The sequence below is a fragment of the Quercus robur genome, chromosome 7 (genome assembly GCF_932294415.1).
Source record: "Quercus robur chromosome 7, dhQueRobu3.1, whole genome shotgun sequence".
Classification (NCBI taxonomy): Eukaryota; Viridiplantae; Streptophyta; class Magnoliopsida; order Fagales; family Fagaceae; genus Quercus; species Quercus robur.
Genome location: NC_065540.1, coordinates 41,332,135 through 41,355,381, shown reverse-complemented (window position 1 = coordinate 41,355,381; position 23,247 = coordinate 41,332,135). Strand labels below are relative to the sequence as shown.

Below are 23,247 nucleotides of genomic sequence, written 5' to 3'. Positions count from 1 at the left end.
AAAATGTTTGAGGTCAGATAATGGAGGAGAGTACATAGATGGAGGGTTCAGTGAGTATTGTGCTGCACAGGGAATTAAGATGGAGAAAACCATTCCTGGGACACCACAGCAGAATGGTGTGGCTGAGCGCATGAATAGAACTCTCAATGAGCGTGCTAGGAGTATGAGGTTGCATGCTGGACTACCAAAAACTTTTTGGGCTGATGCTGTTAGCACTGCAGCTTACCTGATAAACCGAGGACCTTCAGTTCCCATGGAATTCAGACTTCCTGAGGAGGTTTGGAGCGGTAAAGAGGTAAAGTTTTCACACTTAAAAGTTTTTGGTTGTGTTTCTTATGTTCATATTGATTCTGATGCTCGTAGTAAACTTGATGCAAAGTCTAAAATATGTTTTTTCATTGGCTATGGTGATGAGAAATTTGGCTATAGGTTTTGGGATGAACAAAACAGGAAAATCATCAGAAGTAGAAATGTGATATTTAATGAACAGGTTATGTACAAGGACAGGTCAACTGTAGTGTCAGATATTACAGGGATAGATCAAAAGAAATCTGAGTTTGTCAACTTAGATGAATTGACTGAAGGTACTGTCCAGAAAAGGGGTGAAGAAGATAAAGAGAATGTAAATTCACAGGTAGATCTGAGTACACCTGTAGCTGAAGTCCGCAGATCTTCCAGGAACATTAGACCTCCACAGCGTTATTCACCCACTTTAAATTATCTCCTGTTGACTGATGGTGGTGAGCCAGAGTGTTATGATGAAGCCTTGCAAGATGAAAACTCAAGCAAGTGGGAGTTAGCCATGAAGGATGAGATGGATTCCTTGTTGGGGAATCAAACATGGGAACTGACTGAATTGCCAGTAGGAAAGAAGGCTTTGCACAACAAGTGGGTATACTGAATAAAGAATGAACATGATGGTAGCAAACGTTACAAGGCCAGATTAGTTGTTAAAGGGTTCCAGCAGAAGGAAGGCATTGACTACACAGAGATATTTTCTCCAGTTGTGAAGATGTCAACAATCAGACTAATACTGGGAATGGTGGCTGCAGAAAACTTACATCTTGAGCAGTTAGATATGAAGACAGCATTCCTTCATGGTGACTTAGAGGAAGACCTTTACATGATTCAGCCAGAAGGGTTCATTACTCAAGGACAAGAGAATCTAGTCTGCAAACTGAGAAAGAGCTTGTATGGCCTAAAACAAGCTCCTAGACAGTGGTACAAGAAATTTGACAGTTTTATGCACAGAATTGGGTTCAAGAGATGTGAAGCTGATCACTGTTGCTATGTTAAGTTTTTTGACAATTCTTACATCATATTACTGTTGTATGTGGATGATATGCTTATTGCAGGGTCTAGCATTGAGGAGATTAATAATCTGAAGAAGCAATTGTCCAAACAGTTTGCAATGAAGGATTTGGGAGCTGCAAAGCAAATCCTTGGTATGAGAATCATTAGAGACAAGGCTAATGGTACATTGAAGCTTTCACAGTCAGAGTATGTGAAGAAAGTTCTCAGCAGGTTCAACATGAATGAAGCCAAACCAGTGAGCACACCCTTGGGTAGTCATTTCAAACTAAGCAAAGAACAATCACCGAAGACAGAAGAAGAAAGGGACCACATGAGCAAGGTGCCCTATGCCTCAGCTATTGGCAGCTTGATGTATGCTATGGTGTGTACAAGGCCAGACATTGCACATGCAGTGGGAGTTGTGAGTAGATTCATGAGTAGGCCTGGAAAGCAGCATTGGGAGGCAGTCAAGTGGATTCTGAGATATCTGAAGGGTTCATCAGATACATGTCTTTGCTTCACAGGTGCAAGTTTGAAACTGCAGGGTTATGTAGATGCTGATTTTGCTGGTGATATTGATAGTAGAAAGAGTACTACTGGGTTTGTTTTCACTCTGGGTGGTACAGCTATATCATGGGCTTCAAATCTACAGAAGATTGTTACTTTGTCTACTACAGAAGCTGAGTATGTTGCAGCAACTGAAGCTGGAAAGGAGATGATTTGGTTACATGGTTTCTTAGATGAATTGGGTAAGAAGCAGAAGATGGGCATTCTACACAGTGACAGTCAGAGTGCAATCTTTCTTGCCAAAAATTCAGCTTTTCATTCAAAGTCGAAGCACATACAAACAAAATACCACTTTATCCGTTACCTTGTTGAAGATAAACTGGTAATGCTTGAGAAGATTTGTGGATCTAAGAACCCGGCAGACATGTTGACTAAGGGTGTCACTATTGAGAAGTTGAAGCTGTGCGCAGCTTCAATTGGTCTTCTAGCTTGAGGACAGGAGGATGAGTTACAGGGATGAGGGATTGTGTTATGGAGGATTGTGGCTGATGTTTGCAGCTTGTGAGCCCTTAAGGGCTAAGGTGGAGCTGATGGAGGAGTTTGCTCGTGTAGCTTGATTAATTCAAGTCAAGGTGGAGATTTGTTGAAGTGGGCCGTGTGGCTTGAATTGCCACAAGCCCACGTCGGTCACTATTGACCAAATCCTATTTGTAATAGGAAAGTTTACTCAGCCGACTTTCATAAAGTAACATATATATATATATATATATATATGTGCTTTATTATATGCAGCCGTGAGATTAAAAAGAGAGAGAAATCCTAATTAACCTAGTGAGCAAGCCGCATGAGAGAAAAATAGAGAAAAGAGAGGCAGTCAGCTTCTATTCTTATTTTTCTGTGAGAGAGTGCTAGGGTGTAATTGGGATTTGGGTTTCTTGAGAGTGTTCTTGTGCACTATTGTATTTTCCCTGATAATAGTGAAATCCCTGCAACTCCGTGGACGTAGGCAAATTGCCGAACCACGTAAATATTGTCTTGTGCGTGTGATTATTTTCTTTGACGTGTGTTTTCTCTATTTGTTTTGTTTCTCACAGGTTGGGATTTTTGGTTAAATTCCCTACAATAAAAACACGGTTTGTTCAAGAAAAAAGAAAAGAAAAATAATATTCTATATAGTTGATTGAGATCCTCTTCTTGGTCTTTAAAATTGGTAGCAACTAGTGGATATCCCACGGGTGCATTTTAATAAATTTAGTAAAAAATTATTTATAATCCATTGATTTCATGAATACTATTATTGTTTGTCATAATTAAACTATGAAGTTTTCTAGTAAAACAAAATTGAAACTAAATAAATTGGAGAAAAATTCTTGTAGTTCATGCAACCAACAAATGTTACCATATTATGTTCACATTGTCACCTACAAACCTAGTGGTTCATAGGTGTCTTTCTTGTATGATTTATGCTTTATATATAGATTTTATAATATTAATTTCTATATTTCTCACGCCGCTAAAGTCTCTATCTCTACTATATCAACACCTATAATTTTTATGTCAGTGAAAGTAGTTTTTCTTTAGTTTCATAATTGATATGAGATAAAATTAAGGCCCATTAATATTTTAATTAAACAAAAGTATGAATTCTAAGACCTTAATTATAAAAGGGTGAAAATTGAAAGAATGATATCTTAATCAATTAGCTATAAAAATTGCTAGAATACAACAATAGAAACAATAATGCCATAGTGACGCAATAATATCATAATTTAACCTCCAAATTTTTATTAAACTAAAAGCAACCAAAACACCAAATATACTACAAATCCTTACCAAGTATATGCATCATACAGAAAACCCAAAATCTAAATTGGCACATAATATTGAAAAACCATCCTAACCACATTACAAAGCTACATCAGTAAAAACAAATACATAAAATCTAAACAAAATATTAAAGACGAACATATTATTTAGGAAGTTAACATACCTCTCAAGAAGGGAACCAAAGATATTGTGAGAGAAATTATGGAAGTTTGATTTTTAAGTCCAAAAGAAATGGGGATTTATATTTGACAAATGTAGAGACAAATAATCATATTACTCAATATTTATTGAATCTGACTCTTGTGATTTTGCATTGAAGTTAGTCTTATGCATAAAATTGAAAAGTTTTCTTAATTCCTATTTTTCCCATGACTTTTTAGATCCATCCGTATTTATCAAAAATATTTCAAATAATGAATGTATACAAATTCTTTGAATTTTATTAATGCATCAAAATAAATGCATATGTCATTACTTAACCATTTGATATAAATACTAAATTTAGATGAGGAGGAAGTCCAAATGAAAAAAAAAAAAAAGTCATACAATGCGCCACTTGGTAGAACCTTATGCTTTCGCACATGAGGTCTCTGCTTTTATATATGCTAGTGTTTAACCTGCGCAATGCACATGATCATTTTATAAATTAGAAAACAATCAACTTAAAATAGGGAAGGGGGTGGATGGTTAGTTGTTCATATAATGATGTTAATGTATAGGTGTTCTTCTAAAAGACAGACATAACTTAGCATCAACACATGATCTAGAGAAAATGTTAATTGAAATCTCACAAGTTCTAACTAATTGGTTCAAGGTTTTTTTATACCCTCCTTATCAAGGATTAATAAATTTGTACTTTTTAGATCCCTTAGAACACAAGTTGTTTAACCTAGTTATTTAACCAAGTGATTACTGAGGTAAATTATTCAAATCTAGGTTAACACAAATAAATCATATTATGTAAACAATGTGGAAAATAAAGAACACAACGATATGATAACCTAGGAAAACCAAACCGATAAAAAACTTGGAGGGGATTTAACCTAGCTATCCTCAAGGTAAAACAAATCCACCATGAAAGAATTGAAGTTTTTACAATAGCGACTTAGCCACTAACATCCTATTGTTACCTCAAGTAGAAAACTTACTATCACGACCACGTGACAGCTCCGAGTCCACGAACTACTTCTTTCCTTGATCCATAGCAACCACAAGTACTCCTACTTGTGTTTTCTTTAAACTTTTGAAACAGCGACTGAAGAGATCACCAAGCTCTGGATATTAATCTTGACCATGATAACCCTAAGTGTGTATGAAGGTAAACACCTCTAGATCTCACAAGATATTCACACACACAGCATATCAACAACCTCTAAAACTTGGTTAGGGTTTTTCCTTTTATACTTGAAGCAAAACATAAAACCCTGCATGTCATATGGGCTTGGGCTGAGTTGGAAATTCGAGTCTAATTTTTGATTGATCGAGCCTTGCAGAAATTGAATAGTAATTTCCTGCAATTACTCGATTCCAACTTTACACATAACCACACTTTGAGTAACCTAAATCTAGACTAAATGTTTTCATCATGGTTTGCCAGCATTACACATTGAAGTTCTAATACATTTAAATCTTAAAGTCTTAGAACCTAACAAACTCCCCCTTTGGCAATCTGTGACAAAACACATAACAAAACAAAAATGCTCAAAGTTACAAAACAGCCCATTATAACAAAATGCCCAAAAACAATTCAACCTAACTACTATCTATTAGTTACCAGTGTAGACAGCAACACGATTGAATAAACCTATATATTCCTGAAACACTCAACAAACACATAAATGCATGTGTGGAAAATACAAGTAAAATAAATAAATTCTTGATTTCACACAACAACAAAAAAATATATCATGAATAACCTCATAGATATAAATCAATAATCAACTGTACCATATGTGAAACAAGAAACAATAAGAATACTAAACATAAAGCATAAATGTCTCCCCCTAACATATACAACCAATAAAACAAATACATCATGAGCCAAAAAAAAAAAAAAATGAATACATCATGAATCTCCTAAATACAATCTAAATCTCCCCCTATCAAGAAAAACACAAAATCTCCCCCTCACAACATGCATAAATACTCCCCCTTTTTGTGACGAATTGCCAAAGGACAATCAAGACTCATCATCAAAAGGTGGAGGCGGAGTAGAATGCCGAACACTCACCAAATCCGCACATAAAGCCTGAAGCTAAGCAAGCACATCCACCAAAATTTGTCCATGCGCCACCTAAATGGTCATGACAGATTCCAACATACTCCGAATGGAAGCATCACCTGAAGCAAAATGTGGAGGATCAATTGCGGCAATGGGATCAACATCTCCTCAGCAGATGGATCACTAGATGGAGGAGGCCGAAAGTCATCACCTGTGGAAGACTCAACTTTGGGGCGTTTAGAGCTAGCTTTCATCTGAGCTGCTCTTTGCTTAAGAAAGGTGGTACCTATGGCGGTGATGATATGAACAGGCTCGGATGCAGGAAAATCCTCTAAACCCAAATCTAACAAAATCCTATGAATAAAAATCGAAAAGAAAAGACCATGCCTTTTCAAGCTACTCCTATAAACCTCAACTAAAGTGCTAATAAACAGAGAGGGAAAACAAATAGAATCATCGGTGACAAGAGCATATAAAAAAGCACATCTCTCAATGGGAATAGTGTGTAAATGAGAGATAGGCCAAATGGAATGACATGAAATCCGAAAAAAATTGAGCTCAGTAAGCTCATAAGAGATGATACGAGGATCAGTACCCCACTGAATGGTAGTACCGATGATGAGTGACATGATGTCGTCAAGAGGAGGGGTCTCATCATAAGGATAAACAGGTTGTAGTACCAAAGGTACACCAAGAGCAGAAGCCACTACTTGAGGAGTAATGACATACTCTTCTCCCCTTATCCAACTCTTCATAAACTGAATGTTGGATGAAGTGGAGTGAACAGAGAGGTTCAAATAGAACTCTTTGATCAAAACAGTCTGAGGAGGATGATCTACATCTAAAAGAGGCAACCAACTCCTACAATCAAAACTCCTACGAATCTTAGGATCGAACTCATCTAAAATCATTTTTCGCTCAGCCCACACCTTCTTATAGATATTCAGTTTCTCAAAGGTTTCCTGATTTTTTGGACTAAGAAACCTATCATTCTGGAAAACAGGGGTAGAAGAGGTGGAGATTTTTTTATGGGCTCTAGACTTCCTAACCATGATGTTAAGGGTTGGAAAGAATGGCAAAAAAACAAAGAGAGAGAGAGAGAGAGAGAGAGAGAAAGAGAGAGAGAGAGAGAGAGAGAGAGAGAGAGAAAAACAAGGGCAGACTACATCAGACAGGGTTAGAAAGCAAACACAATAGAAAATATCAATCTATATGATGCATGAACTGAATGAACAAATGATACATGCTCTAATGCAATGAAAACTATTCAATTATACTTTAGAAACTAACAATTGACTTGAACATAGAGTTTTAGAACAAAAACCCCAAATTTTGAAAAACCCAATTTCAAAAAGTAACCCAAATTAAGCAATTAACCATCATACTAGTTAGGAAATATCATATAATGAATTAATCAGTCAATTATACAAGTCAATTTTACCCATTACAGCCCAATTGAACAAAATCCCCAACTTCATGTAGTTTCAAGCCCTAGAATTTCAAATTGTCCTCAAATCACCAAATTAATCAAATTAATGCATGGGAAACATGTTTACAACATCTAAGAACAAAAACCCAGTGATCAAATTTGAAAGAAACCAACTCAAAAATCAAAAACCCCAAAAATCTATAGGTCAGAAAATTTCACCTAAAATGCATGAAAATTGTGAATACAATGAAAAAGAAGGGGTAAAAATGTCTTACCGGCACTTGAAGAAAAAAACCTTGAGAAAAATTAGGAAGAAAACGACAAAAATCAACTTGAAGGGGATCGGTTGAAGAAGAAGAGAGAGAAAACTTTTTGAAAAAGTATGAACAGTGTGATGAACACGTGAGAAAAGCTTTTTTTTAAAAAAAAACTCTCTGACTGATTTTCGATCAGTTGAAAATTAGATTCGATCAATCGAAAATCAATTTCAATCCATCCAGCACCAATCGAGCACTGATCGAGCCAGGCAGATTGTAATCAAAATTTTTATCACATTTTCAATCGGTCGAGCAACAAGTTTGATTGATCGAAAATCTAGAAAAAATAGATTTTTGAAAAAAAAAAAAAGCATTTTAATGCAAAAACTCCTTAAAGCACATTGTTTTATGAATAAAATGCATGAGTATGAGATGAAAAGTTTTTCAAAAACACTTGAATTCAACCTATATCTTCCAAAAACAAGATTTTCAATCAATTTGTCCTCAAAGATTAAAACATTAAAACATGTTTTGCATCAAAATCAAGGAACTTATAATCTTAGATGGTCACAACAAGATCACACACAATATAATGTACGAAGTTTAGCAAAGAATAATTTGTGTAGTTTGTGCAACTAGTAAAAGTATGAGATACATGTGAGGTGATAAGTAAATAGTGATCAATCACAATTTCTACAAAATTCATCACATAAGTTTGAAAGTGACTATCACCTAAAGAGTTATATCATTTAACTCTCACATCTCTTAGAAAACAAGCTTGCAATCGTGTAATTTTCTTGAATTGCCTCATAATGTACACACCAATTTTATTTCAATTTGAATTCATTATAGCCCAATAATGTACACACCAATTTTATTATTTAAATTGAGGCTACACCTTATGTTCTTTTTGTGCATGTGCTACACTTTATCAAGTACAAAATCATATGATATGCACTAAGATGTTCAGGATTGGCTAGTAAATAGTGGTAAGATAGTTATTTATGTCTTTCTCTTAAGATTTTTTAGTCCTTACAATTAAAAGCATGTGACTTCAAAATCAAGATCATGTGATCAAAAATTATAAACAACTCCAACATAACATGTACTACAAAGCTAAAACTAGCAAAATGCAGTAAAATAAGCTCATTCATGCTAAACAAGGTACATAAACATGTTATGTAAAGATAATATGACTAGTCTTGATTATAAATCCTAGAAAATAATGCAAAACACATTTTCCCTTCCTTTTCCTCCTTTTTTTTAAATTAAAAAAAAAAAAAAAAAAACCACCCTATCATGAAATGCATGAATGTTATGCAATGCAAATTCTAAAGACAAAGAAAAAAAAGAAAAGAAAAATGAATGGTCACAAAGAGTAGAGAGATGAAGCACAAGGACCATGAGAGCCAAAGATGACTAAGGACACAAAATCACACCAATTGCTTGATGAAGTGTTTTAAACTTACTTCTATCAAGAGGTTTGGTGAAGATGCCAGCATTCTGACGTTCAGTAAAGATATATTCAAGAGCCATAATCTTTCTTTCAACCAAATCCTTAATAAAATGATATCTAATCTCTATGTGCTTAGTTTTAGAGTGTTTAACAGGGTTCTTAGAGTTATTGATAGCACTAGAATTATCACAATAGACAACCATGGTATCTTGTGATATTCCAAAATCACTCAAAAGCTTTTTCATCCAAAGAAGCTATGAACAACAACTTCCAGCAGCAATATACTCTACTTCTACAGTAGACAGAGAGACAAAATTTTACTTTTTACTCATCCAAGCAACAAGATTGGCTCCTACATAAAAACACCCGCCAGTGGTGCTTTTCTTATCATCAGCATTGTCGGTCCAATCTGAGTCTGAAAATCCAACAAGAGACAAATTTGACTCTTTGCTATAAAACAATCTATAATCACAAGTTCCACTAACATATTTTATAATTCTTTTAATAGCATTCAAATGTGAAATCTTAGAATTAGATTGAAACCTAGAATATACACCAACACTGAAGGCAATATTAGGACAATTTGCAGTTAAATATAAAAGACAACCAATCATGCTTCTATATAAAGTAACAACTACAGACTTATCTGATGGATCATTGGTTAACTTTGCATTAGTAGCCATTGGTGTTCTAGCATGTGCAACCTTGTTAAGTCCAAATCTCTTGACTAGATTTCTAGCATACTTTGCTTGGTTGATGTAAATTCCAGAATCCATTTGCTTCACTTGCAATTCTAAGAAATAAGTCAGTTCACCAACCATACTCATTTCAAACATCTTCTTCATTTCATTTGCAAAAGATTGAGCAAGAGAATCATTAGTAGCACCAAAAACAATATCATCAACATAAATTTGAGCAACTACAAAATAATTCTTATCATTTCATATGAAGAGAATAGTACCTGCAAATCCTCTTTTGAATCCATGCTCAATGAGATATGCAGTTAACTTATCATACCATGATTGGGAGCTTGTTTCAAATCATAGAGGGCTCTCTTCAACTTGTAGACATCATCCAGTCTATGAGGATCAACAAAACCCTTTGATTGTTCAACATGCACCTCTTCTTACAACATCCCATTCAAGAAGGCACTCTTGACATCCATTTGATACAACTTAAAATTCAAAAGACTTGCTATGGCCAAAAGTATCCTAATGGATTCCACTCTTGCTACCGGTGCAAAAGTCTCATCAAAATAAATTTTTTCCACTTGTTTGTATCCTTGAGCAACAAGTCTTGATTTGTTTCTAATAACAGTACCATGTTCATTTGACTTTTTCTTGAAAATCCACTTAGTTCCAATCACATTTACTCCCTTTGGTCTAGGAACTAATTCCCACACATCATTCCGAACAAATTGACGAAGTTTTTCATGCATAGAATTAACCCAATCAACATCTTGAAGTGCTTCATCAACATTCAAGGCTTTGGATTTCAATCTCATGTTATCATTCAAATTACCCAATATGTTTGTGGCAGGGTGATTTAACTTTACTGTAGAAGATGGACCTTTGACCAGAGATGTGGAGGTACCTTTTTGTTCTGATGAAGGACTAGGCTCACTTTGTTCTTGTTGAGTTTCATGAACCGGTGTGGATGGTTCTAAACTTGATGGTACTGAAATAGCATCATTCAACAACAGTAGCTCTTCATCACTATGCTTCCCAACATAATCATCAGGAATAGGATCATTAACCTCCATAGTCTTTTCTTGAATCGGAGGAGTGTTTTCTGAATGAGTTTCTCAACACAGTTCATCATTGATTACCGCATTTGAAGACTCCATGATTGTTTTAGTTCTTAGGTTGTATACTCTATATGCTCTACTAGTGGAAGAGTATCCCAGAAAGTATCCCTTGTCAATCTTTGCATCAAACTTTTCTAGGTTCTTCCTATCACGTAGATTGCAACAATCACTGCCAAATATCTGGAAGTATTTGACAACAGACTTCTTTCCTCTCCAGAGTTCATAAGGAGTTTTCTTGGAATTAGGTCTGAAATACACCTGTTTGAGTGTATGACAAGTAGTGTTAACCGCTTCTCCCCAAAAGGATTTGAGCATCTTTTAATTATGTAGCATGACACCAGCCATCTCTTGAACAACCCTATTTTTCCATTCCACTATTCCATTCTGTTGTGGTCTCTTGGGTGAAGAGAACTCTTGAAGAGAACTCTTTATGCTATCTATTATTTAAGAAGTATCACAAAGTAGGTACACACTCGAAAAGAAAAAGTGTAATAGTAGTTACTTGTTTCTAATTTCTACAACTTCTGGAATGTCTAAATTGACATACAACTTTGTTGCAAAAGTGGGTGATAGTTGATAGTCACCTACACAAAAGTTGTAAAAATTTATTAGCATTATTGATACATAAATGTTATGTATTTGAATAATGATTCAATCAATTGTTACCTCTTAAAGTTTTCATAATAGTTGAAGTGACTATTACAATGAATGGCCTTTTATTTGTTTTGTAGAAATCATCATCTATTTGTTGTGTAGTATTTCCCCACAAAGTTGTTTGAACTGATTTGTTCCTAAAGTTGTTTATATGTAAGTTTGAGTTATTTTAAAATTATAACATATAAGTTTTAAAAAATGTATATATATCTTACTCTTCTAACAATAGTTGAATGTTTCTCATCTTTGTTGGACGCCCTGTTGTTTTGATCTCCTCGATGGCTCCAATGTAGTCCAATATGCCTATCACATCTGGTAAGAACATATATATATTTTTTTAGATAAGAGTTAGTATTAAGTTATGAATTGCATTATTTTTTTAGCTCTGTAAAAGTAGATGCTTGACTTGTAAAACAATTAAAATTACCAGTCAAGTAAGTAGTGTCATAGCAACGGGAAGCTATTGTTCCATAATCAGCAAATTCAAATTGGGATTGAGGTATTGAATGATCAAATCCGCTGAATTTTGAGACTGAAGTTGTTGAATTGAAAAGTATTTTGAGTTTGTTATGTACTGGACAATAGTTCCCTCTATTTTCTTCAACTAAGAAATTTGTAATTGTATATATGCTCCCTTCATTTAGTTGTGGATGATAACTTTGAGCAAGGTTCTTTCTGATGCTTGCATGTATCAATGTTCCCTACAAACATTTCAAATGAATTATCCCTAAATCAATAGGAGCAGTAAATAACAACCAATTTACATTAACTGGCTGCAAGTTTTAGTAAAATAATATTAGTAAAAATTATTCTAAAAGGAAATCAATTATGAATTTACCTCTTTGTCAACCAATATCATATCGAGGCTAATCAAATCATGGTTGTTTGCTATATTAATTGCATCCCACATTCGTAAAACTCTAACTTTCACTTTTGTTTTATCTTTGTCCCTCGATATCTGCTTCAAAGTTGTGTACTCCATATTCATTTGAATTTGTATTATCTGCACAATTTAAACATCAGAAAAATTTATATATAATTATGGAGTAAAATCTATCATTTGCAACATAAGTGACAATCTAACTTATATTATTGACAGCTTCAAAATAATGAACAGTATGTATTACATCTGCACAAACCATTCAATATTTCTTTATGTATAATATTAATATGGCAGGTTCAACAATAAAAACAATGTTAACATTCTGTGACCATCTATTTGGCCACTGGAAAAAAAGGGGAATAAATTATTTGGGTCATAATAATTATAATTGTCAATTTAATCCAAAATAAAGTTTTAATTGAATCAAAATAAAGATGACAGCCACGCAATACAATATTGAGTCATTAAGGGGCAGGCCTGAAGCAGTAAGAGATGTGATAGGAACCATAAACATGGTGGAGCTGGTGGACAGTCCGGAGCAAACACACATGGAAACTGAGGAACATGGTGGCGGAGTTGCTGACGGCGTGGACCACGTTGGCAGTGATATTTCGCTCAGCCAATCTCAGAATCATGGCGCATTAAATGGGGGCATTGATTGCACTATCAACTCTGAAGCGGTTACAATGGACCATAATACAAGCCAACCAGGACAATATTCAGAGATGGAAAGAATTAATTTGGAGTATAAAGCACCTGTAGTTAAGCCTAATAATACAGACGTTGGGGAGAAGGCTAGAATTGAGGAGGGAATTATCACAGGCGCAATTGATGCAACGTTCAACCCAATTATTAATTTCACAGCTGGCAGTGGAGAGCAGCCGCATGTGGGTAATGGTAATACTACGACAAACAAGGCACGAGGTAGGAGTAAAAATACAAAAAGTCTGGCACGTACCACCAAACAAAAATTACAGAGGCAAATAGAGGTAAATGCTGACGTGAGGAAGTATCCAAATCAGCCCTATGGTCCTAAACGTAAATGTAGTTCTCTCCAACATGATGAAACAGAGGACTCGGGTAAAAAGAGAAGAATGGAGATGGAAACAGAAACTCTTTGTGATGTCACGATCACCCAACTTGAAGTGGCGGAGGTTGTTGAACAACCTCGCCGGGCTCAATGACGCTCTTAAGTTGGAATTGCCGGGGGCTTGGGAACCTCCAGACAATTAAAGCCTTGGAAAAGGTTGTTAAAAAAGAAGAGCCCACAATCGTCTTCTTAATGGAGACAAAATCGAACACTGATTGGATGAAGAATGTTCAAGAAAGATGCAAGCTCAAGCATGGTTTTATCGTGCCAAGTAATGGTAAGAGTGGCGGATTAGCTTTGTTGTGGAAGGAAGATACAATTGTGGATGTCCAAACTTTCTCTCAAACACATATTGATGCTGTGGTAGATGGAGGAGTTGGAGTAGGGAAGTGGCACCTCATTGGATTCTATGGCAATCCAGATACAAGGAAGAGACCCGAATCTTGGTCCAAGCTAAAGCACCTGAAAGGAACATCAAACTTGCCGTGGCTAACAATAGGAGATTTTAATGAGTTGACTAGCTGGTCGGAAAGGGAGGGAGGCAGCACTAGGCCGAGACAACAGATGCAGAATTTCTTAGATACAATCATTTTCTGTGGTTTCAGAGAAGTTGACTACATTGGTCCAAAATTCACATGGATATACCAGAAGGTGGATGGCTCACAGATTCGAGAACGGCTGGATAGGGCTTTGGCAACTCCAGAGTGGTTGGCTCTCTTCCCTACAGCCAATTGTTTCACCTCACTTCTTCGGCTTCTAACCACTCCCCGTTGGCTCTACGAATGGTGAAAAAATCCCATAAAAGAAGGCAAAAGAAAATGTTTAGGTTTGAAGCGATGTGGCTAAAGGATCAACGGTGTGAAGGGGTGGTGCAAGCTGCTTGGGAGGAGGGTCTATCTTTGGGAGCAGAGTACACACTTGGAAAATGCATGGAGATATGCTAGACCAGATTGGAGGGATGGAATAAAACAGATTTTGGTCATGTTAATAGGAAGATTTCTAACTTGCAAAAGCACCTTGAGTGGATAGAACTTCAACCCACAACACCGGACATTGTATAGCTTATGCGAAATACAAGAATAGAGCTGAATGGTTGGCTTGATAAGGAGGATGCAATGTGGCGCCAAAGATCTAGACTTACATGGTTCCAAGAAGGGGATAGGAACACAAGGTTTTTTCACACCAAAGCTTCGGCAAGGTACAAGAAAAACTTGATTGAAGGTTTGATGGATTCAAATGGAGTGTGGCAAGAAGAGGAGCAGATTATTGAAGAAACTGTGGTGGATTACTACAAAAATTTATTCACCACTAGCAGCCCGACAAATTTCAATGAAATACTAGAGGTAGTGGAGACGAAAGTATCACCATCAATGAACCATATGCTCACAAGTGATTTCACAACAAGGGAGGTGGAGCAAGCATTAAAGCAAATGCACCCACAAAAAGCCCCAGGCCCGGATGGCATGCCTCCTCTATTTTTCCAGCACTTTTGGCCAATAAGTGGTGATGTGGTGACAAAAACGGTACTTGACTTCCTTAATCTTGGTGTTTTTCCTCCCAATTTTAATGAAACACACATTGTCTTGATCCCAACGATTAATGATCCTAAACTAGTGATTGATTTTAGACCTATTAGCTTATGTAACGTAGTATATAAAATTGCTTCAAAGGCAATAGCTAATAGACTAAAAAAGATTCTCCCTACAATAATTAGTAATACTCAAAGTGCCTTTGTAAATGGTAGGCTTATCACTGATAATGTTATTGTTACTTTTGAGGCCATGCACCATATTAGTCAGAAAAAAGGAGGGAGAGTGGGGGAGATGGCACTTAAGCTTGATATGAGCAAGGCTTATGATAGGGTGGAGTAGGAGTGTCTAGATAAAATAATAGAAAATTTGGGTTTTGATGGAAAATGGAGGAGGTTAATTATGAAATGTGTAACAACTATAACCTATGCTATAAGGATCAATGGGAGTCCAAGAGGACATATTATACCAACTAGGGGGATCCGTCAAGGAGACCCTCTATCACCTTATCTCTTTCTCTTGTGTGTAGAAAGTTTGTCAGCATTGATAAAAAAGGCAGTAGCAGATGGAAACATGGAGGGAATAGCTATTTGTAGGGGAGGACCAAAACTCTCCCACTTGTTTTTTGCAGATGACAGCTTGATATTCTGCAAGACCTCTTTATCAGAATGCAACTCACTTCAACGTATTCTACATATATATGAGCAAGCTTCTGGCCAACGGTTGAATCAGGCAAAAACTTCACTATTTTTTAGCAAGAGCACTCCTAGTGAGGTCCAAGAGGAGATTAAAATCAGGTTTGGGGCACAAGTCATCAAACAACATGAGCGGTACCTTGGCTTACCCTCTCTGGTAGGGAGAAACAAACAGAACACTTTCAGAAGCATCAAGGAGAAACTTGGAAAGAAATTGGCGAGGTGGAAAGAGAAGATGCTATCCAAAGCTGGAAAAGAAATCCTTATCAAAGCAGTGGTGCAAGCTATTCCGACCTATACAATGAGCTGTTTCAAATTACCCGACTCCCTTTGTGAAGATTTGACAAGCATGATCCGGAACTTCTGGTGGGGGCAAAAGAATGACGAAAATAAAATAGCGTGGTTAAGTTGGGACAAGTTATGCGAGCCTAAGTCTTGTGGTGGTATGGGTTTCAAGAAAATTCAGCAATTCAACATGGCTCTTCTTGCAAAACAAGGATGGAGACTCCAAACTAAGCCCAATTCCCTTGTCTACCAAGTACTCAAGGCTAGATACTTTCCACACTCTGACTTCATCCATGCTACTATTGGCAACAATCCATCATATACTTGGCGGAGTATTTTGGCTTCTCAACCAATCGTACGTGAGGGTTTGAGGTGGAGAGTGGGTAATGGTAGGGACATAAAGATTTGGGAGGATAAATGGCTACCTACGGCACCCACACATAAAGTCTGCTCACGAAGGTTATTCTTGGACCCGTACACAAGGTGTGTGAATTGATAAAGCCTGAATCTGATAGTTGGAATTCTGAGGTTATTGATGCTTTGTTTTATCCACATGAGGCAGAGGTAATCAAGGGTTTGCCATTAAGTGCTTGGTGCCCAAGTGACAAGATAATTTGGGCAGCATCTTCAAATGGACTCTTTAGTGTGCGCAGCGCCTACTCCCTAGTTGTAAACCTCAACAAACCTGAGACCGTGGGGACCAGCTCAGACAATAGTCAAGTGCGACAATTTTGGAGGAGAATATGGAGCCTATCAGTGCCGCACAAACTGAGGCACTTTGTGTGGAGAGTTTGCAAGGAGATTTTGCCCACAAAGGCAAATCTCATGAAAAGAAAAGTAGTACAACATGGCATCTGTGAAGAGTGTTGCATTGAGGTGGAGACGATGGGGCATGTATTGTGGAGTTGTAAAAAAGCAAAGGACACTTGGGCATATTCAAAGGTTGTTGCACCAACGGGTGGAGAGGAGTGCGTGTCTTTCCATGATTTTTTATGGCAGTTGGTAATGGTCGATAAGGTGGAGGAAGACAAACTTGCTCGGATTGTCACCATAGCTTGGGCACTTTGGTGTAATGGAAATGAGGTAAGGAATGGAGGGAAATGGAAAACAGGGAGCAAAATAATCCGATGGGCAGCAACGTACCTGGCGGAGTTTACAGCTGCAACAGTGTTACCAAGCGAACCAAGGCCAAGGCCGTAGTTGAGGAGCTTCTGGACACCACCATGAACTCCGATGTTTAAGGTTAATGTCGATGAAGCCGTTTTCTCACCACAGGGTGTAGTGGGTATCGACGTAATTATTCGAGATGAGGAAGGACGGGTGGAGGCAGCTCTAAGTAAGAAGATTATGGCACCTTTGGGAGCATTAGAGGCAGAAGCTAAAGCTTTTGAGGCAGGACTTCTATTCGCAAGAGACATTGGAATTCAAGAGCTGGTCTTGGAATGGGACTCCATTACTAGCTACAATGCACTCTATGAAATATCAAGCCCACCATCCTCTGTGGAACCCATTATTGTAGGTGTGAACACACTGTGTAGTGATTTTAGGCGAGTCGAATTCTCCCATGTAAGGTGACAAGGAAATAGTCCAACACACTTATTAGCCAAACATGCTAAAGGAATTGCTGATTTTAGTACATGGATTGAAGAGAACCCTTGCTTCATTGAGCAAGCTCTTATCCACGATGTAATTGCTTTTTCACATACTGAATGAAATCTTGGTTTTTGCATCAAAAAATAAAAAAATAAAGATGACGTAAACAGAGAGAAAAAAAAAAGGCTATTTCAATGTTTCAGTTTGATTTACATAATAAAAATCTGTAAAACAAAAACAATATTTAATCAATACAACAATCGAACAAAAAGATCTCATGAAATTGAAAAAATAAATGGAAAATTAGTGAAAGAAGTAGCCAAACCTAATACTTATTGAGTAATGCAGCAAAATAGAATTTAATATGCAGTAAATAATTCTAGGGAAACCATAATTTTAGTTTAAGGAAAACGATCAACAAATCTATACTATTTAGAAAAGAAAAGTGAAAACCTAACAAAAATCTCCTAACAAAAATCGGAAAAGAAAGTGAAAACCTAACAAAAATCTCCTAAATGAAGAAAAAAAAAAGGAGAAAATTAGAACTCATATGTTTTTTCAATAGAGATAAAAGAAGAACCCTAGAAAATTAAATTCAATAGAGGGAAAATGATCTGTGGGCAGTTATAGACAAATGTGAATGGTAATTGAATAGAAAAAAAAGCATGCTCACCTTCTAAATAGTTTGTTGTTGCAGAGAAGGTTTCTAAATAGTTTGCTGTTGTAGTGAAGGAATGGTAGTTGAAACAATTGAGGGAGGGATTCTCTATTTGTGTTTGTGTGTTTGGCTGAATAAGTGTACCGCTTGAAGATTTTAAGTTATCGCACCACTTGAATGGTGTTTATAAGTTTTTTTGTTTGTTTTTTTTTTTTTTTTTTTCTTCGCGTTCTTTCCTGGAGGCTTCACAGGTTTTAAAGTATATTTTTAGGTTTTCCAAAAGAAAAAAAAAAAAAAAAATCTATTTTTAACAAAATAAAAAATAATAATAATGACCATGGGTGATCCATCAACTTTGGGCTTGATCAATTTATCCCGACGGGCCCAATTATGGTTCTCATCCAAGGCTTACTTTACTTCAGTAAGAGAAACTATATCATACAATCAATGACATTTTTTTCCCATGAGTGAGGCTGGGCTTGGGATTGGCTTTTATTGTATATATGATTTTTCCACATAACTCCATAGGTCTCATGGATATTAGATGAAATGGATTGGGCTTTTTTAGCTTAAGGTATGGGCCTACCCACATGGGAAATTGGGAATTGTTATAAACCCACAATAAGAATTTATTTGGAACTTTAATTTTGAGGTTTATGTGTATTTGGCAATTGTCTGATTTAGGAATATGCAATAGCCTAATGTAATTTTTGTAATTTTTAATCTTTAAATGTCATCCAAACTTCTTCTAAAAAAAAAAAAATCCAAACTGACAAAAGAAATTCCTAAAACCTATCTTTCCATAACTGGCTTTTTAACTTCTACCTTAATGTATTAGAAATTAGAAATTTTAAAATTAAAATAGTTAAAAAGCTTAAAGTTGAAAGTTAAAAGCTATTCCAAATGGTTATTATAAAGTTGTGATTTACAACTATTTTGTGTTGGCTTTATTTCCGTGCCAAATTTGATTGTAATTTTGTTCAATCTTTTGTACCCTGTTTTTTATGTGGGATTTTATTGTAAGGGTTGTGTAAGAGAGAGTGTGAAGACTCAAGGCAAATTGAAGACCAAAGAAGTTTTCACGAGTAGCTCGCGAGAAGCCTTCCCGTGAAGTGAAGCATGTGCTTAGCACATGACTGGAATGTGAAGAGTCATGATAGACAGTGACAGCTGGTTTTCACGAGTGTCTCGCGGGTAAGGCCTTCCCGCGAGATACCCGTGAAACATTATGTTTTGCCAATTTGTCATATGTGATACACTAAGTCTCTACCCACATTATATATACCCACATTACCCACATATGTTAAGGAGTGCTTTTCAGAGAGAAAACCCTAACCACTACCCTTGAGAGTGAGAGATTGTTATACCCACAATTCTCTACACAATCCATTATGATTTTCCTTAACTCCTACCTCTCCATTTTCAAATCCATGAGAGGTTGATAGCCCAAACACTTACAACACCCATCCTGAGTGTAAAGTGAGGTTTTGGTGCTATTGGGAAGTATTGGAAGAAGCCATTTGTTTGGTGGATGCAATCGGGCTGAATTGCGTGATCCAGAGAGTTAGAAAAGATAAGGCTTGGCGAAGTCAGTTGGTAGTAGGAGTTTGGAGGGCTCGAGTACATGGGGTAGATTAGGCTTGGAAAGTCTTTTGTTATTCGTGTACTCCAACTTATTCTCTAGTTGATCGATTTACTGCTTAGAGGGTGACAGAGAGGTTTTTTGCCAAGTTCTTCAGTTTCCTCTTCAATAACACATCGGTGTGTTATCTTGTGTTTGCATTCTTCTTCCCTACTCTTTTAACTTTCATGCAAACACAAAATAACATGTCGATGTGTTATTGAAGAGGAAATCGAAGAACTTGGTGAAAAACCTCTCCGTCGCCCTCCAAGCGATAAATCGATCTACTAGAGAATAAGTTGGAGTACACGAATAACAAAAGACCCTCCAAGCCTAATCTACCCCATATACTTGAGCCCTTCAAGCTCCTGCTATCGACTGACTTCGCCAAGCCATGTTTTCTTTAGCTCTCCGAATCACGCAATTCAGCCCAATTGCATCCATCAAACAAATGGCTTCTTCCAATGCTTCCCAACAACACCAAAACCTCACTTTACACTCAGAATGGGTGTGGTAAGTGTTTGGACTATCAACCTCTCAAGGATTTGGAAATGGAGAGGTAGGAGTTGAGGAAAACCACAATGGATTGTGTAGAGGATTGTGGATATAACAATTTCTAACTCTCAAAGGTTGTGGATAGGGTTTTCTCCCTGAAAAAGCACTCCTCAACATATGTGGGTAATATGGGTATATATAGTGTGGGTATAAGTGTATCAAATATGACAAATTGGAAAAATAGAATGTTTCATGGGTATCTCGCGGAAAGACCTTACCCACGAAACACTCGCAAAAACCAGCTATCACCATCTTTCGTAACTCTTCGCATTCCAGTTATGTGCTGAGCACATGCTTCACTTCGCAGGAAGGCTACTCGTGAGATACCGGTGAAAACTTCTTTGGTCTTCAATTTCCTTGAGTCTTCACACTCTCTCTCACACACAACCCTTACAATGAAAACCCACATAAAATACAGGGTACAAAAGAATGTACAAAATTACAATCAAATTTGGAACGGAATTAAAGCCAACACAAAATAGTTGTAAATTATAACTTTACAATTTTGAAATTATGTAGACACAAATAAAACTGAAGCACCACTTCAAGAAGCAAAAAAAGCTTTTCTAATCAATCTAATGAATCACAAAGTCAAGCAAAAAACAGAAGTTAGCATCTTGCTATATTTTAATAATTTTCGTTACACTTTTAATAGTAATTGAAAGCCTATAAATGCATACTTTTGGATGAGCACATCAACCAAAAAGCCTTTGCTTTTACACCAACAAAGAGAATGCCTTTATTACAAAAGAAGTGAAGGACTGTTTTTGCAAAACACTAATTACAAATGTAGGTATCAATTATACAAAATGGTTTTATTAAATAAAATTTATAACATAAATTTTTTTTTCTCATTCACATGGTCATCTTTGGATTTCTCTTATAAAAAACGTAAATGCAGTATTTTTATTATTATTCTGTTCGTTAAAGAAAATGCAGTTAAATAGTTCAAAAAATTATGAAAGGTTATTTAAAAGATGATGTTTTCAGTTGTTATTCTGTTTGAAAATTCGTTTGAGGAAATTATTTTTCAAAAATAGAATTACAATGAGAATTTAAACATCCTAGAAAATAATTTCGAATTTACTTCAAAAATATATTCACTCTACAATTTGAAATCATTTCAGAAACAACATACAAAATGTCATAAAACTAATCTAAAATAAATAAAAATTGAATAGAACATTGTTAACAATTAGTCATATACAATAGAAAATTTTAAGAACATGGGTAACACAATTATTTATTCCTATAATTTTAATCCAATTTGAGATCAAAACATACATAAAAGGAAAAAACAATAAGACATAAAGAAACAATAATTGTAGCAGTGACAAATTGACAATCAAAATCAAATTAAAAATATCAAACTTCTTCAATCTCCCTCTCGGTCTCTAATGGCAAGAGAACTCTGCTTTTCTTTCCTCTAAATGGTATTTTAAAAAATAGTTTATGAGAAAAAAACGTAAAAAAAGGAAGACTGAAATAAAGCATAACACTAATCTACCATATACTTCTACTAGTTTTATAGTAATATTCCCCCATGTATAATCATTTCTATTATGCTTCGAAGTATTGATGATGTCTCACCTATAATTTCCCATGCAAATGCCCATCCATTACAGTGATGATTCCAATTTTCTTAAAGTTCATACTAATCAAATAACTTGTAGCTAAGCAAACTGCCTATTTGGCTAATCTCACCTCATGTATTGATAGCCACAATTATCCTACACTAATTCAAGCAAGTCTAAAATAAAAACCATACGAATTTTAAAGAGAAGAAATCTAATATTAAGTAAATCAATTTCAAGTAATATCAATTAGTCATTAAATTTCTTCGTATGAAATTTAGGAAGCATGAAGTAATTCTACTTAAAAAGAAAAAAAGAAAAAAGAATAGCCATTAAGGCATATTGCTGGAGCAGAGTTTAAATTGATAAGCATTATGTAGTAATGCAACTCATATCCTAACAGCCCACTCAACCAAACTTTAAATCAAATAAAAATTAAATCAAGCCCCAAAGAAAGCAACGGAGAAACAGAGACATAAAAATAATTATAGATTCAAAAAAGTAAACAGACACTAGAAGTTGCCTTCTTTTTAATACAAAATGCCATTTAGATTCAGAAGGGGATAAAAGAAAATATTTGATTATAGAAATTTGGAATAGAAAGTTGAGGAAAATAAATTTAAAGAAGTAGGACATAGGCTACACTGCATATTTAAATTTTTAAAAGAAAATAAAAATGAGACTAAATAACTTAGGAACCAAAAAATAGGATCAAGTTAGTTACACACATACTAAAGTTCATAACAATAATAGAACTGTCAAAAGTATACTATGTTTAGAATCCCTATATATAATAATAATTTAAAAAAAATAGTTGAAGAAGAAGATTAAAGAACCAAACAGATATGAAGAATGCAATTGCATGAAAATACTCCCTTAACATAAACCATGCATGTCACTTAAAGAATCTGTCTCATAAATATGGTCCTTAACAAACTCTTCATGGAAAACAAAAAATGAACTTGAGCAAATATTCAAAATTTCACTCCCCCTTACAAATAACAGAACTGGTAAGAGAGAAAATAAAAAACCCAAAAATTATAATGTAATTATTAATTTTAAAAGATAACCAACCATTAAAATTTAGTTAGGATTCGAAATTCTAGAAATTGTATTACAAAAATTTACTATTGTGAAACCTACAGTTGGTACACTCCTCAATGGTTCTCAATAAATAAATAAATAAAAAAAAAAAAAAACATTTGAGCAGTTCATTGAATTGCAAAACTAAATTTTCAATAAAAACTCGAAAACTAACACCAATGGATGGGTGCATGCACATATGATAAATTTTGTGAATTATAAAAATCAAT

At 35.5% G+C, this 23,247-nt stretch overlaps 2 protein-coding genes across 2 annotated transcripts; both read right to left on the bottom strand.

The window, feature by feature from the left end:
* Positions 1 to 4,568: 4,568 nt before the first annotated feature.
* On the bottom strand, positions 4,569 to 11,373 carry LOC126693473 (uncharacterized). The gene is made up of 2 exons (XM_050389461.1): positions 5,402 to 11,373; positions 4,569 to 5,296 (listed from the first exon to the last, which is right to left on the bottom strand). The coding sequence occupies exon 1, from the start codon at positions 6,898 to 6,900 to the stop codon at positions 5,929 to 5,931; it is 972 nt and encodes a 323-aa protein (XP_050245418.1). The 5' UTR covers positions 6,901 to 11,373; the 3' UTR covers positions 4,569 to 5,296; positions 5,402 to 5,928.
* A 126-nt stretch (positions 11,374 to 11,499) lies between these two features.
* On the bottom strand, positions 11,500 to 18,380 carry LOC126693471 (uncharacterized). Its single transcript, XM_050389459.1, has 4 exons — positions 18,200 to 18,380; positions 12,290 to 12,454; positions 11,879 to 12,152; positions 11,500 to 11,763 (listed from the first exon to the last, which is right to left on the bottom strand). Exons 2-4 carry the CDS (start codon positions 12,437 to 12,439, stop codon positions 11,663 to 11,665), a joined length of 525 nt encoding a protein of 174 aa, XP_050245416.1. The 5' UTR covers positions 12,440 to 12,454; positions 18,200 to 18,380; the 3' UTR covers positions 11,500 to 11,662.
* Positions 18,381 to 23,247: the final 4,867 nt, after the last annotated feature.